The sequence below is a fragment of the Octopus bimaculoides genome, chromosome 4, assembly GCF_046866305.1.
Source record: "Octopus bimaculoides isolate indiv1 chromosome 4, ASM4686630v1, whole genome shotgun sequence".
NCBI lineage: Eukaryota > Metazoa > Mollusca > Cephalopoda > Octopoda > Octopodidae > Octopus > Octopus bimaculoides.
Window position 1 is genome coordinate 127,532,985 of NC_142931.1, and position 17,701 is coordinate 127,550,685.

The window sequence follows — 17,701 nt, forward strand, 5'->3', positions numbered from 1 at the left end:
ATTTTTTTGAACCTATATATATATACATATATATATATATGTGTGTGTGTGTGTATGCGCAGGAATAGGGCTCTTGGGTAGCAAATACTATGAACCGCCCAGTGATATTTTCAACAACTCTTCACCTAAAATCTCAAGGGTCTCCAATTCAGCATTATATGTATAAATAAATGAATTTCCGTCGAATCCAACAATGAATGTGACTGAATATTTCACAGAAAAAATATACTTTAATGTAACTCTCAGGTAGAATCCGTATAAGCAAGGTTGACCTCTTGAATTACAATAGGCTTCTGCATAGTTTCTGTCTACTTAATTTCACTCACAAAACCAGAGACACACTAAGTCTATACCCAACAAAACATACAATTAGATCGAACTCTGGAACTTTCAATTGCAAGGTCAACTTCTAAACCACTCAGCCATCCCCACATTTTATTTAATTGTATGTTAAAAGAAATATTTTAATAGTGCAATTTCAGCAACTAACTGATAAAACGATTAGAATGTTTACAAATTACTGTAACATAAAATCGAACCGATCACGAGAGCATGATCTTTTTCGCCTGAGTGATGTGTAAATAATACAAGGTTTGTAACTCTTCAGTAAGTGAGGCCTAGCATTAGTAGAGGAAACCCATGTGCTGTTGTCTGGTTTCAGTTTAAAGGTATGTTATGTCTTTTCATCTCTCCCGCTCCGTTTTAAACTTCTCCCTCTCTCAGACATCTTTTGCAAAAATATATTAAATGCAGTAGTTCAGGAATTTTATTTAACGTCATCTATTATATTTTGACTTAGTTTCAAGAATGCGGTTTGTTATTATTTTCGTCTTCCAAACGTTGTTTTTGTATATAATGTGAAAAATAAAGAATACGAGAGAAGTATTAGAGGAACATTGTCTTTTTTTTCTCTCATTAAACTCAAGCGTCGTCTTTCCCGAGGACAATTATCGACATACGAAACTAGTATAATTTATGAAATACAATAAGATTTCGAACAGATTTGGAGACACAGATAAACAGAATGAAAGAAAGTCAGAACAGCGAAATTATTTTTCAGTTACGAAATCAAGAGAAAGGGTGTGGGGTCTGAAAAGTTAAACATAAGCTATTGTTCTATTTATTGCCTACCCTGTATCAAAGGTGACCAGATAATTGCATCAACAAAGACAACATATGAGTTGATTAGAAAATATGATACTTTCTTCAGAGTTAGACAGCGCCAGATTTAGACCCGTCGAGGACCTAAGCAACATAAAAGTTTGGCGGCCCTTTGTTAAAAAATTCCATTCCAGGTTACGCAAAAATTGAAATCGTAGGCTTTTAATTATTTCGAGGGCTCCTGTAGATTGTGAGGCTCTTTGTTGTAGTTTGGTTAGCTTTTGCCTATATCCGCTACTAGAGTTGTATCAAACGTTTAACCAATTCTTTAGAATTCGAACGAACATTTTCCTATCGACTATATTTCATGGTTTAGAACATACACACTCACTTGCTGACCAACTGGACTGTCACATCTCAGTCAAAAGACGGGTACTCCTCAAAACATTTTTCTAACGCAACACGAACTTACCGTATTCGGTCAATGTGTTCGACTTCTTGGGCAACGGAGTCCAAGTAACAGTTACGATATCCCGTCGGAAACATTTTAGTTCATTAATGAACATCATAATTTCATAGTTTTAACTCGTCTTTAGATCCGTGGTTTCGTGCCTGTTGCAGAAATCATCGGAAAGTTGAGGTTAATTCTCGGTCTGGGTTCGATTCTCTGTGTGTGTGTGTCATGAAGTTGCTCTCAATCCATTTTTGTTCCATTTAAAATTCTCTTTCTAAATAATTACTAATATTATTAGAGTTTACAAATTTCAAAGTTGTTCAAGCGGTGTTGAGGGAAAATCCTCCCTTGTTGATATTTCAACTGTTTTCTAATTTGCAAAAACTTTGGCACTATCATGCTATTAGCTGTCAGAAGTGAAAGTGCTCACTGCTAGTGAAGTATCTGTCTGTCTGCCTGCCTGTTGCTGGCCTGTCGATTCTTTGGCTACTGACAGCTAATACCATGACTGGCCGGAGCGAGCTATATGTCTGTCTGTCTGTCTCTCTCTCTATCTATCTATCTATTACTCGAAAGTTCGCGCGTCCGCGCTAGCTAGTCGTGAGTAGAAAACACAAATTTAATATAAAAACATATTTCCTGAAATTGCAAATTATTTAAAATATAAAAATATAATTTTCAACAGAGAGAATTTATCAAAATAGAAAACAAATGAAGTTTGAAGTTTAAAAATAATAGGATCGACCACTCACGACTAGCTAGCGCGGACGCGCGAACTTTCGAGTAATAGATAGATAGATAGAGAGACAGACAGACAGACAGACATATAGCTCGCTCCGGCCAGTCATGGTATTAGCTGTCAGTAGCCAAAGAATCGACAGGCAGGCAGGCAGACAGATACTTCACTAGCAGTGAGCACTTTCACTTCTGACAGCTAATAGCATGATAGTGCCAAAACTTTAAATAAATAGATCGCCTCTAACACTAGTAAATGATTTTCGTTTATAAAAAAAATGCGCAAGTTAAAACAGCAATAATAATTTCTTTTATAATAATAACGAGAATACTAGTCAAAGTCTAAATACTTTTCAGTTACTCTGTTGTTCTTTTTTTTAATTTTTTATCTAATCATTAATTTGTCTGTCAGCAATAAGTATGCTAGTCTGCACTTTAATTTTCATAGAGCAAGGCGTCCCGAGGTACCCAGTCTCTCTCTCTCTCCCCTTATATCTGTTTCTTTTTTTTTTTTTTTATCTGGCAATCCATCTCTCTTCTCTCACTTCATATTTGTTTCTTTGCCCATAAACCATTCCTCCAGTTCTCTATGGTAATTTGAGATTTGTTAGCTATAAAAAAAAAAAGTCAGTCCAGCTCTTTAAAGGCATGACATTAGTGATTATGTTGTGTCTTGTTTCTTAGTATTGACTTATTTTCTTTGTTGACGCCTTCTGCTAAATTCCCTTCAAATAAACGAATAAAATGACTCTGTTGTTAAGAAGTTTGGTTAGCAAGATTATACTTTAGGCCTGATCCCGTTGCGTGGCACATTGGTCAAGTGTCTTTTGCTGTCACCTTGTAAATTGAATTTAGTGGTGCGGGGATGGGGGTAAAGTGAATAATTTCTGATTTCTCCTTATTTTCTCTTTGCCCGTTTCAAATCATGACATTATAAGTATTGCATCATCATTTTGTATTGCTACATTATATTCAAAAGTAAAAATTGGTCAGCATAATTGTCGTTGTTGAAGTCCAGAGAGTTTGGGATATATTCAGCTGACGGGTACTTTTTCTTTTTCAAAGAATTTTTCCTCATCTTTGAACCGATTATAATTGAAGTTGCTAAGTAAATATCTGGATAATTTTTGGTATTTAACAATCAATATTCTTTTCTCTGTTGGATTCCAAGTCAATTCCTCCTCCCCCTCACTAATGTTTAATTTGATAATTTTCACACACAAAAAAAATGTCTAAAATAGGGTAAAATGAGTAATAACTAATTTCAATAATTTCTTCTCTTTAACTGCAAGGTGCATAAATATATCGTGAAGGGAGCCACTCTAGCAGATTATGAAGACGCTCTAGAGAATATTTTATGTTACGTTTTTGATTTAGTCGAATTTCGTTAGTTTCATATCATGTGCCATTCTCCATGATCCTTTGACTTAGATATTTAAAATTCTTGTTGCATTTCCGATTCTGATGTCTAAGGACGGATATTGATGTGTATGAAACTGTTTCCAAATGCAATTCTGGAGTATTGAAGATATAAATTTACCTTACCTTGGACTACTCATTTTGCCCCAGGTAAATTTGTCTTGTATATGCTCGAAGAGAACGGTGATAATTTTCTGAAACAGTGTCCTGAATATGTTATGGTGTTTTTAATGCATTTAGGGAAGGTCATTTGCTTAGCTGATATAGTTTTTGTAAGGCAGTGAACATTTGTAAAAAAAATTTTTTTTTCTCAGTCTAAAATGCAGTAAAAACTCCTCATTGTGCCCCGGACCCAATCAGAAACTATGCAGAAGCCTGTGTGTCATCTGTCCGTCCGTCCCCATGTTTCTAGACAGTACTGTTTATCTACGAGATACTTCTATTTCGTTACTGCCCACAAACAAGGACAAACGGATTAAGGCGATTATATCGACCCCAGTGCGTAACTGGGGATCTTTTTTAAAACGGGGGCCACATTTTTCATTAACGAAACACTTTGAAACTTGGAACACTGGTAGAATGTGTCATATAAAACATCTTTTTCTCTTAGTCTTCTTTAAAAAAAAAGAAATCCATAAATTATTCCATGTTAAAGTTGTCGTATTTCTGTAATTTCAACCAATCACTGACGTCCATTCAGCCGATATACATTAAGTGCCGACTACATAAACAAACGATTCTGAAACAATTAACCCTAACCCTAACTCTAACCCTAACCCTAGGGTTAGGGTTAGGGTTAAAGCAAATTTAAAATGAAAAAAGCAAATAAAACGAAGAATCGTTTGTTTATGTAGTCGGCACTTAATGTATATCGGCTGAATGGACGTCAGTGATTGGTTGAAATTATCGAAATAAGACAATTTTTTACATGAAATAAATTCGAATCCAAAAATATTTTTCTGTTCTATAACACAAAATAGATAAGTATACGAAGTTTGAAAGTCTTTCGGTACCAAAAACACTACGTAAAACATTAATGAAAAATGTGGCCCCCGTTTTAAAAAAGATCCGTAACTGGTACTTATTTAATCGATCCCGAAAGGATGAAAGGCAAAGTCGACCTCGGCGGAATTTGAACTCAGAACGTAGCGACAGACAAAATACCGCTAAGCATTTCGCCTGGCGCGCTAACGTTTCTGCCAGCTCGCCGCCATCGAGATACTTAATTGACAACTTTCGTCGTCGTTTCTTTTTTTGTTCACTTTTCAGTTCATGCATGGGTTTGATGGAATTCATTGAAACAAACTTTCAACGGTTAATTGCCCTTCCTGTTACCAACCTTCACCTGTTTCCAAGCTAAGTAATATTTCCGCATGGCCAGACATATTTTTCACGGAAGATTAACATTAAATGACATAGTTTGCATGAAACTGACGCTCGTTCACAAACATCGCGTAATGTCAAGACATGGGACCATTCTCTTTCTCTTACTCGCGCGCACATTTATATACACACATACATGTATGTGTAGTAAGAAGTTGCTGTCCAGTCACATAGTTTTGAGTTCAGTTCCACTGCATGGCACTTCAGGAAAGTGTCTTCTATTATAGCCTTAGGCTGATCAAAACTTTGTGAGTAGACGTGGTAGACGGAAACTGAAAGAAACCTGTTGCTCGCGCGCGTGTTTCTGTCTCCTTGCCTTTACATCACATGATGTCTGGTAATGGGGAAATATTACCTATCCTACAAACAGGTGAGTGTTGACTACAGAAAGGGCATCCTGCCGTAGAAAATCCACCTCGACAAAATTTCGTTTGACCCATGCGGACATGGAAAAGTGGACCTTAAATCGATGAAAATAAATATAGTTAACGCACGAAACTCTCGGACGTTGAGTCACTCTGTTACTTCTGCTAGATATTAATAAAAACATACATATACTCATATTTCGACTTATTTTAGAACATGGTTGAGTCCATAAAATAGGATTTGACTACACCTCCTTTTAGAGCATAGTTTAAGCTATCATTTCTTGGAAGAAAGTTTATGTTCCTATAACCTGTGTTAATTCTGTAACCCTTTAAAATGGAAGATAAGAAAGTTCATTTTCGGCACTTGGTTCTTTTCTTTTTCCGTAAAGGGAAACATGTCTCACAAGCAACCAAAGAAATATGCGCAGTTTACGGTTATGTTTCTTTATCCGAAAGAACTGTACGGAAGTGGTTCGCAAGCTTCCGAGCTGGAGATTGTAGCCTTATTGATAAAGAGCGATCAGGCAGACCATCCACTACAGATGATGACCAAATCAAGTCATTGAGAATAACCCACATTACACAACCCGAGAATTGGCAGAAAGCCTCAACCTATCAAAATCCGTCTTTCATGAGGACCTGGTAAAGCTTGAGTACACAAATCGCTACGATGTTTGGGTACCACATGAGTTGAGTGAGAAGAACCTTTTGGAAAATCGGCACGAACTTTTCGGACAACCCATTAGTTGGGAAACTAGTTTCTTAATTGAACAGCCATGTCAAGGGAAGCAACTCTGAAATCCAAATTGATTAAAGATTGAATGTGGTCGTGCTGTAGAGTGTGTCTGGTAAACATGGTGACAAACTCTAGGCACATTTCTATGTCATTAGAACTCTTTGGAACGTGTAGTCCTACATATACATAGCAAGCATTAGATTGATTGAGAAATTATAGAGATTTTGAATGAGAAGATATTTATTGATTAAGCAGTTAGGTAATTTAATATCTGCCTCAATGAATTCCTCTGGCCCATGCAAGCATGGAAAAGTGGATGTTAAAATGATGATGATGGTTATTTATTAAAGAAGAAACAAGCAAAAATGTAGCTTAACTTGAGAGTTATTCCAAAATTCCGTTAAGAGAAGGAATATGTGTCTCTGTGCGTGCACGTTTACATATACCAGTGTAAATTGCTGTAAATACCTTTTAATGTTTCCGTCTGTAAAAGGGAAGTAAACTTCTGTTGGTTCTACTTGGGGAAGGTTCCGTCTCTACCATACATTCTCCTCGCTCAGTAATCTTTCATGACATTTCCTTGTTCATTATGAGGACAAGTGTGCTACTATCTTTCCATATACATTTCTTTTCAATGATAGTTTTGCACTCAGGGATATCTGATGTCATTGATCAAACACACACACACACACGTTTGCACACACACACACACACGTATACGCACATACGCACGGACATATACACACGCACACATGCTGATAACATCCTTGGGGAATGAATGCATGAAGCAATGTTGAATGAAATGTTTTGCTCAGAAACGCAACAAAACTTCTGCCGTAGATTATTACCCACAATCAATGAACTGACACTGTTATATCTTGCTGACCCTGCCAATATAGAGTTATATGTACCAATCGATATAAACACGAGATCTATCCTCTTGCGGTGTTGCAGGGTATATCGTAGGACATAACTTATAGATGAAGCTATTTTCCTTCACATTTATCTGACTTTCAGCCATTTATTGGTCATTCTTGTTCAATATATATATATTTTTTTAATCGACCTTTTTAATCTTTAATGATTGTTAATTGGTGCTTCTCCCCATTTTCTGCTTATCAACTCCCTAACATTATTTCAGACTGAAAAAATAAGACAGCTACAGGTTAGTTTTGCATAGTTACCTCCCTTTAATTTAAAAAAAAAAAAATAATAATTGTAACTATCCTGAAATGACTTGGTACATAAAATTTTCTCCTGATTGTCAACGTATATAACAATGTCTCAGACCGAAAATAGACCCAACTCAAGAGAACCATGTTCGGCAAATTGGTATCTTGAAAGTCAGCGTTGGCGTTTATTTTGTCTTGCCATCTGAAGTCCCATATCGTTGTTCTTTAACTCTGAGTGGTTAATTTTCCAGTCACCTTCTTCGACAATCAAAGACATAATGTCATCTAACCAAAAATTAAATTTACAGTAACAGGCGCAGGCGCGACTGTGTGATAAGAAGTTTGCTTTCCAACCTCATGGTTCCAGGACAGTTCCACTGCGTGGTACCTTGGACAAGTGTCTTCTACTATAGATCCGAGCTGACCAAAGCATTGTGAATGGATTTGGTAGTTGGAAACTGAAAGAAGCCTGTCGTATATATATATACTTATTAAATTTTAAGTCCGTTATTTATTCAATCGGTCTCTTTATATATATATATATATATATATGTATAAATATATAAAAGGATAAAGAGAGCAATGGTAAAGTTGGAAATATAAGACTCTATCCATAAAATATATTTCCAACTTTACCATTGCTCTCTTTATCCTTTTATATATTTATACATACACACGCTAATACACGACTTATAATCCCCAATCCTGTTCATACAACGACTGGGGCATAACTAGTCGGTATACAGCACTTACTCGGTATTACCTGTATCTTTTTGGGTTTGGTTAAATCCAATACCCTCCTCAACCTTATATATATATATATATATATATATATATATATATATATGCATGCTTGTGTCTTTCTGCCTATGTTTGTACCCCACCACTACTTGACAACCGGTGTTGATGTGTTTACGTCACCGTAAGTTAGCGGTTTGGTAAAAGAGACCGATTGAATAAATAACGAGCTTAAAATTTAATAAGTACTGGGATCGATTCGTTCGACTAAAATTCTTCAAGGTAATGCCCCAGCATGGCCACTATCTGCTGACTAAAAACAAAGTAAACAATGGCCCAGTGGTTAGGGCAGCGGACTCGCGGCCTGAGGGTCGTGGTTTCGATTCCCAGACCGGACGTTATGTGTGTTTATTGAGCGAAAACACCTAAAACAAAAGCTCCACGAGGCTCCGGCAGGGTTGGTGGCGACCCCTGTTGTACTCTTTCGCCCCAACTTTCTCTTACTCTTTCTTCCTGTTTCTTGAGTAATGCTGCGATGGACTGGCATCCCGTCCAGCTGGGGAGGAACACATACGGCATAGAAACCGGGAAACCGGGCCCATGAGCCTGGCTAGGCTTTAAAAGGGCGCATAAATAATAAATAAAAAGAAAGTTCACTATCAAAATAAGCTATGTAATTGGTAATTTAAGGGGCATAACTGGGTATATTATATTTTGACGTTTATCTCCCTTGCCTTTGTGTCGCGCTTGTCTACCGAAGTTTTTCACTTTATTCTATGTGCGATATTTTTACCATATTATCAATTTAGCAAATTCACCAGCATATATTGGATTCTTGATGAATATTCCCCTAAAAAATCTACAAGAAATAAAAATATTAAATTTTACCGCTGAAGCTGATTTCATTTAACCTTGGATAAGGGTTTAAACTAATGACTTTCTTTCACCAAGGGACATGTCATTATTTCTTATAGGTTATTATAGAACAGTAAGACGTGTTATTAGTTAATATAAGTAATGAGCAGGTAGAATCATTAGAGCGTCGAAAAAAATTTTTTATGGTAAGACAAATTTGATAGGAGGCTTCTCAATTCTAGGTTTGTTCCCACGTCTGAAATTTCTTTTCTAATTCTTCTATAGATTTAACTTTAAGAACCAGATTATTAGTATATATGAGTTCCCAGGGACAGTTTATCTTGATTTTATTTTTGAAGGCCTGGAGGATGATAATGATGAATAAGAGAGGGCTGAGGGCTGAACCTTGATGGACTCCCACATTCATGCTTATTATTATTGCACTTATTATTGACTCTCACTTTATGAGTCACGAAAATTTTTGAACATGCACAGGAAGGACGTAGCCACCCAACAGCCATGAGAATTTTGCTCATACATTAGTATTTTGTGCAAAAAAAAAATCAAGGTTTGATACTTTTTGACTACATCAGATACTGAGCACGGCACCCTGTCAAATGCTAGGTACAGTGGCTTACTCTGAGCTAAGTTATTCCCTGCAGTTACCTCACTAGGGAAATAACACCTCTACTACTTTATTCTCAGCATAAAGCTGAACTGCATTTCATCTAGTTTAATTCTGCTTCTGATCGATTATGTTATGACTCTTTCCAATATCTTCATTGCTAGGCCCAATAATGTGATTTCTGTGAATTTCCTCTTTCTGATGCATCTCTTTTACCTTTATAGCAGTTTACAATGATATTGCTATACCAGCTATTTGCCATGACACCTTCCTGTATTATCTTCATAACTATTTTGGTGACAAGCATGTGTCCTACTTTTCCACATATTTTGAGTACCCTGCAATTATTCTATATGGGCCAGCTGATTTTCCTACCATCATATCCCTCATTGCTTTATTTACTATACTGCTGTCAACTTGTATTGCTGCCCACTCTGTTGGTCAACATGAGGTTGATCCCCTTTACTCCATGCATTGTCTTCACTGAATTCCTTTCACTGTAGCACTTCCATGCTTCTTGGGAGAATTTACAAAAAAAACAACAACAGACGAGGACAGGTGGTGTAAACAACAAAAAGATGTATTAGTTTAACGCTCGGGAATACAGAAAGTCTTTAACGTTTCGAGCTACGCTCTTCAACAAAAAGAATACGGAGAAAACAAGGAGAAAAACACGGAGAAAAAAAATTGAATGTTTTGGTCAGCGATCTATCATGGCGACTTCTTTCTTGATACCAGTATATAGAGCAAGTATGCTCTATCCTTCTGGATACACTTCTTACTAATGACATCATTGTTTTCCCTGACATACTGTTTTGTAATCTAGAATACCTGGTGTCTCTGTTTTTCATGTGGCAGAACATCTCTAAGTGTACCTGACACCTAACTTCCGTTCTACTTACTGGTTAATACTTTTTGTTTCCACCTTCCTTCCCAAATTTTCAAAATCTGTCTCTTAGCTTTCATATACGTGTGTGTGTCTGTGTGAATGTTTACAAAAACTATGCCGAACTATAGATGGTGATATTATCTTTTCCAGTTAGCCTGCAACTGGTGATGTTAGTTGATATTTCCTGTCAACAAATCATTTGCTAGCTCTGTGCTCTTGGATTCTTCTTGAATTAAAAAAATCCCTTACTTGAAAAACAGGTAAGAATTGACAACAGGAAGTGCATCTAGCTGTAAAAATCTTACCTAACCTATGCAAGCATGAAATAACAGATATCAAGCAAGACAAATGATACACATCATCATTAAAAGTGTGTCACATCATCATCATCATTTAACATCCATCTTCCATGCTGGCATGGGTTGGATGGTTTGACAGGAGCAGGCAAACCAGAGGACTGCACCAAGCTCCATTGTCTGTTTTGACATGGTTTTACAGTTGGATGCTCTTCCTAACAACAACCACATTACAGAGTTGACTGGGTGCTTTTTATGTGGCACCAGTATGAGTGAGGTATGTTTTGGCATGGTTTTCATGACTGGATACTCTTCCTAATGCCAATCACTTTTCAGAGTGGACTGGGTGCTAATGAAATAGAGCCATTCCCTACAAGACATTTTAGAGGAAATAGTCCTCAGATAGGAGAGTTGGCCTGAAATGCCTGCATCAGAAGGGACTTCATTAAAGACACCCAAGGGTCAAGTGGTGTTGTTAAACCAGCTTCCAATGCTGGTCACAGCTGAACCATTAGATCATAGGCCTACTGAATCCCACTCTGCAACACCTTGAGCAAGTGTTTTTTTCCCTATATCCCTGGGCTGACCAAAGCCTTGTGAGTGGATTTGGTAGAAGGAAACTGAATGAAGCCCATCATGCTTGTGTTTGTGTGTACCCTTGTCTAGTCATTATCTGATGGTTGTAAATGAGCATCATTGTTATACAGGTGAGGTTGTTTATTTCAAATTTTCTGTAAAAAACATGTCTGGCTTCGAGAAAATATTACCTTGCTTGGAAACAGATGTGGGTTGGTGACAGGAAGGGCATCCTGCTATTGAAAATCTGCATCAGCAAATTCTGTCTAACCAATGCAAACATAGAATAGTGGAATGTTAAATGATGGTGATGATGATTATATATATCATCATCATCATTTAATGTCCATTGTCCATGCTGGTTTGGGTTGGACAGTGTGACCAGAGCTGGCAAGTTGGGGAGCTGTACCAGATTCCAGTTTAATTTGGCCTGGTTTCTACAGCTGGATGCCCTTCCTAATTCCAACCAAAACCAAGGAATAAAATAGAAGAATAAAGGAGTAAAAGTAGTTAGAAAGATATAGGCAGGAGAATAATTTTCACAACTCCTCTTTTTCCAGAGGATGTGTGTGTGTGTGTGTGTGTGTGTGTGTGTGTGTGTGTGTGTGTGTGTGTGTGTGTGTGTGTGTGTGTGTATATATATATATATATATATATATATATATATATATATATATACGCACACACATACGTGCATGCACATGTGTGTGTGTATGTGTATGTTCTATATTTTCTGTATAGAGTTCTTTTCCGAATTGTAGTCTTTTCAGGTGTTTTTCTGAACTATAAATTGTGTGTACATACAGTCATACATGCACACACGTGTGTGTGTGGAAATACTCAACAAAGTTACATCTATTTCATTGAAAACCTCTCCAATTTCTTGATCATTTCTTGAAATACAAAATATAATGGTATTGTTAAAAAAAACCCCACAAACTGCAGTAACTGTCATTGACATGGTGCTAACTGGTTCTTTAACAAGCCATTCCAGGTCAAGGACAAGTTACCAATTCCAATACCAGTTCTTCACTGGAAAGTGGTAAACTAGCAAGAGATTTCTGTCACTTTACATCTGAGATTAAAAAAAAAACAGAAAAAAAAACAAATAAAATGTTTAAATAAAAATACAAATGAAGAAACAAAAAAAACTTGTCATCCATTTACTACTTTATAATTTTGACAGCACTATCTTGTTTTTGTTGCTGTTCTAGTTATTGATGTTACCCACAAACAGCATTGCCAGCAGTAATTTCAGTTGTCATTCCAACAAATGCAGTGTTGTTGTTGTTAGTCTTTTTGTAATGGTTGTTGTTACTTTTCTTTATCACTTGTACAATTTGTCATTGTTGTGTCTGTCAGTGTTGCTTTTGTCATTGTTGTTGTTGTTGTCATTGTTATTTTCTTTTGTTTTACTTGTTTCGGTCATTTGACTGCGGCCATGCTGGAACACTGTCTTGAAGGATTTTAGTCAAACATATCAACCCCAGTACTATTTTTATTTCTTTATTTTTCTATTTATTTTTTGAAGTCTGGTACTTATTTCATTGGTGTCTATTCCTGAACCACTAAGTTAATGAGACATAAACAAACCAACAGTGGTTATCAAGTGGTAAGAGAACAAACACAGACACAAACACACATACATATATGTCATACACACACACACACACACATTTTCTTTTACTTTAGTCATTTGACTGTGGCCATGCTGGAGCACTGCCTTTAAAGGGTTTTAGTTGAAGAAATCAGCCTCAGGGCTTATTCTTTGTAAGCCTAGTACTTATTCTGTTGATCTCTTTTGCCAAACCATTACGGAGACCTAAACACACCAGCATCAGTTGTCAAGTGATGGTGAGGGGACAAACACAGATGCAAAGACATGCACACGTAAATATGTATACATCTATACATACGACAGGCTTCTTTCAGTTTCCGTCTACCAAATCCACTCATAAGGTTTGGGTCAGCCTAAAGCTATAGCAGAAGACACTTGCCCAAAGTGCCATGCAGTGGGACTGAACCTGGAACCATGTGATTTGGAAGCAAGCTTCTTGCCACACTGCCATATATGTATAGTTGAAATTTACTGAAAAACAAAAAATGAACAACAAGCAGGTGTATTAGTTTGATGCTCGGGAAAGTGAGAAAGTCTTTTACATTTCGAGCCTACACTCTTCAACGGAAAGGAATAAGAGAAAATAAACAGAGAGAGAATGAAAAAAACTTATATAAAATACAAAATGGGACAAGAACTCAAAACATCCAGACAGTTAGGTGATACAAAAAAGGGACAACAAAACATCCAGATAGATGATACAAAGAAAACAAGGATGGGTCTTTCGGAGTTTTCTTTCCTCAGTCGAGTTCCAGATTATCTTTGCAATTTTGGCTGGTTATATTTGAGATTGCTCCAATCTGGCCAGCCCCAAGGAAAAACTAAGCTAAGAGCATTAGATTCCTTGGAAGAAAGCAGCGAATGTATATGAAAACAAGGACGGAAAAAAACAAAACGGAGAATGTTACACAAATACAAATAACAGGACATAACAACAGTTGTCTTTTGACTAAAGACAAATTAAATTAAGCTGGCGTATATATATATATATATATATATATATATATGACAGGATTCCACACAGTTTTCATGTATCAGATTCACTCTCAAGGCATCAATCTGGGGCTTGGCTATAGTAGGAGACACTTGTCCTAGATGCCACACAGTGGGACTGAACTCAAAACCACATGGTTGCAAAGCAAGCTTCTTAACCACACAGCCATGTTTATGTCTGCATTAATGTTACCATTGTAATAATCACTTATCCTTGTTGTTTTGTTGTTCTTTTTTGTTACTCTTGTTGTTGTTACGGTTAGTGTTGTTGCTGTTGTTGTTATTATTGTAGTTGTTATTGTTGTTGTTGTTGTAGCCAGTCAGGTGACAGTAACAGTCCACCAAGTGAACACCTGTCAATATAATTCTTTTAACTTCTCTGACACTCCAATATCTTCTTTTGCATTCAGTATTCCGATTATTTGGTTTGGTTTGAGTTTTTTTTTTTTTCCTTTTCCAACTCACATTTGCCACCAGCAGCAACACCACCACCACCCTTACTACTACTACTACCACCACCACCTGCACCATCCTTACTACTACTACTACTACTACTACTACTACTACCATCACCGCCTATATCATCCTTACTACTGCTACCATCACCACCTACATCATCCTTACTACTACTACCCCCATCCCCACTACTACTACTACCCTCACCCCATCCCCACTATCTCCCTACTCAAATAGCATACATAGTCTAAAGATGCAGAAAGTAAACAAACAAATCAGAATATAATTATGTAATCTTGTAATCTTGCATTCAATTTTAAATGTTTTGTTAAGTGTTTATTCCTCATGTTTTGTTGTTGTTGTTGTTCTATCTTTTACAGCAGTGAACCGAAGAGAAAGATGTTACGTGTTGCTTTAGGAACAGCTGTTACCGTGGCGCCAATGGTAATCTTCTTCCATGACAATATAGGTTTCATTGCAAAAGTTGAAGGAGCATCAATGCAGGTAAAGTAGCATCTTTGTACCAAAGTCCCTGAAATCCAACCCTCTAAACCATAACTCCTTATCTCCCATTTTTTATACACCTATACCCCAGATTTTACCCCTGATCTTAACCCTTAGCCCCTTATCCTAACTATTTAACAGACTCTTTACTCTTTTACTCTTTTACTTGTTTCAGTCATTTGACTGCGGCCATGCTGAAGCACTGCCTTTAGTCGAGCCAATCGACCCCAGGACTTATTCTTTGTAAGCCTAGTACTTATTCTATCGGTCTTTTTTGCCGAACCGCTAAGTTACGGGGACGTAAACACATCACCATTGGTTGTCAAGCGATGTTGGGGAGACAAACACAGACACACAAACATAGACACACACATACATATATATATATACATATATATATATATACATATATATATATATACATATATATGACAGGCTTCTTTCAGTTTCCGTCTACCAAATCCACTCACAAGGCTTTGGTCGGCCAAAGGCTATAGTAGAAGACACTTGCCCAAGGTGCCACGCAGTGGTTGGTAAGCAAGCTACTTACCACACAGCCACTTCAGAACATTAACTAATTATATATGCATTTTTGTATCAAACACTCTTAGATCCAATCTTTTAAGCCCTAACTTCTAATCCTTACCCTAACTCCTTATTCTAAGTCATAACCCACATCTTTTATACTCGTCTCCTCTTCTTTACTTCTGATCTTAATTCCTAACCCGAAACATGCCACACCCCAGACCACATGAATTAACTAATTATATGCAACCATGTTCATTTAAAACTTGCTCTAAAATGTTTATTCGCATTAAAAGAACATACAGTTTTTTAAAATCTTTTTATTTGCTGGTCCTGTCATGTTAAGAGAGTGTGAAAGCCAGAGTCTATTAAACTACAAAGACTGTAAGTGACAGTAGCAGAATTAAAATGAGAGTGAGTTGAAAGATGAAGTGTTTATTACCCTTGTTGGAGTGACATTCTACAAAAGGAGAAAGAGTGAAGAAGAATTAAATTGATAGGAAGTTAGAGTAAGAGATTGGAGAGATAAAATGAATGTCACCAAGGCTTTTCACTTCAAAATGAAATCGTTTACATCCAGTTGATTGGATGTAAACGATGGCCATGTCATTAGGTGTCATGTTGAGTTCAGCTAACCCATGACCTGTTGCTCATCTTAAAATTACAGTTTTAAGATTTGTTGTTGTTGTTAACACTCCGTCGCTTACGACGTCGAGGGTTCCAGTTGATCTGATCAATGGAACAGCCTGCTCGTGAAATTAACGTGCAAGTGGCTGAGCACTCCACAGACATGTGTACCATTAACGTAGTTAATGGTGATATTCAGCGTGACACAGTGTGACAAGGCTGACCCTTTGAATTACAGGCACAGCAAAAACAGGAAGTAAGAGTGAGAGAAAGTTGTGGTGGAAGAGTACAGCAGGGTTCGCCACCATCCCCTGCCGGAGCCTCGTGGGGCTTTAGGTGTTTTTGCTCAATAAACACTCACAACGCCCGGTCTGGAAATTGAAACTGTGATCCTATGACCGCGAGTCCGCTGCCCTAACCACTGGGCCATTGCGCTTCCACAGTTTTAAGATTATGAAGGTAATGAAAAACTTTATATTAAAGTTTATGTTTGTGTAATTTATTCCATACTCAAATAAACCAAGGTTGTCCTATCTGAGCCCTCAAAAAAGTGGATGTTTGGATTGAAACTGAAAAGTAATTTTCTGTTTGCATGACATCTCATCATTGGTTTAACATTTACTTTTCATTCTTGCATGTGTTGGACAAAGTTTATTGAAAGAGATTTTCTATGGTATGGAGGGCTGGAAACAAATGACACTGATTAGATGATGGTGATGCTTATTTGCAACTATCATGTGTTGTCAAGACAAGGATAGGGACACACACACATAGTGGGCTTCTTTTAGTTTCCATCTACCAAATCTACTCATGAAGTTTTGATTGGCCCAGGGCTCATGTAGAACACACTTGCCCAAAGTGCCACATCATAGGACTAAACCTAAAACCATATGGTTGTAGAGCAGACTTCTTAACTACACAGATATATCATCATTTAGCATCTGCTTTCCATGTTGGCATGGGTTAGACGGTTTGACTGGTGCTAGTAAGCCGGAGAGCTGCACCAAATTCCAGTCTGATCTGGCATGGTTTCTACAGCTGGATGCCCTTGCTAATGCCAACCACTCCAAGAGTGTAATAGATGCTTTTTATGTGACACCGGCATTGGCCACAACTATGGTTTCACTTGGCTTGACAAGTCTTCTCAAGCACGGCATATCACACACACATGCACGCGCACGTGTATTTTTTGTGTCTCTGGTTAAGCTTATGTTTATACTGGTCTAAAAGCTGGACTTGTAATTTATGTTGTGCTTTCTTTTTTATGTCTCTAGAATAGACAAATAAGTACTGTGTTGCATATATCTGACCAAAGAGCTTCCAATAATTAGGTTAGAGGAAAGGAAGAGGTTATTCTCCGATCTGAGACCTGGCTTGAATGCTTGCAATAGAATAGACTCTACTGAAGACACCTAAGAGCCAAGTGGTGGTGTTAAACAGATAGCCAAAACTATAGTAGATTTGGCTAAGATTCTGTGCTGTGGTATCATACCCCAAAACCATATAATTACAAAGATCTTAACCACACAGCAATGCCTGCAGCCCAGTGACATAGTTAATAGGAGAGTAAAGAAACAACTGTTGCCCCCTCAAAGCATATTTTTTCAAAATTGGCGCCTTTTCAACAATTT

The 17,701-nt window shown here is 37.2% G+C and overlaps 1 protein-coding gene across 1 annotated transcript in view; it reads left to right on the forward strand.

Moving 5' to 3' along the window:
- Positions 1-232: 232 nt before the first annotated feature.
- LOC106874002 (mitochondrial inner membrane protease subunit 2) overlaps positions 233-17,701 on the forward strand; it is a 421,447-nt gene continuing 403,978 nt past the window's right edge. Inside the window, exons 1-2 of the mRNA XM_089351430.1 lie at positions 233-668; positions 14,795-14,918. Of these exons, the coding sequence (XP_089207556.1) occupies positions 14,814-14,918 (105 nt within the window). The 5' untranslated portion in view covers positions 233-668; positions 14,795-14,813. The remainder of the gene's footprint in view (positions 669-14,794; positions 14,919-17,701) is intronic.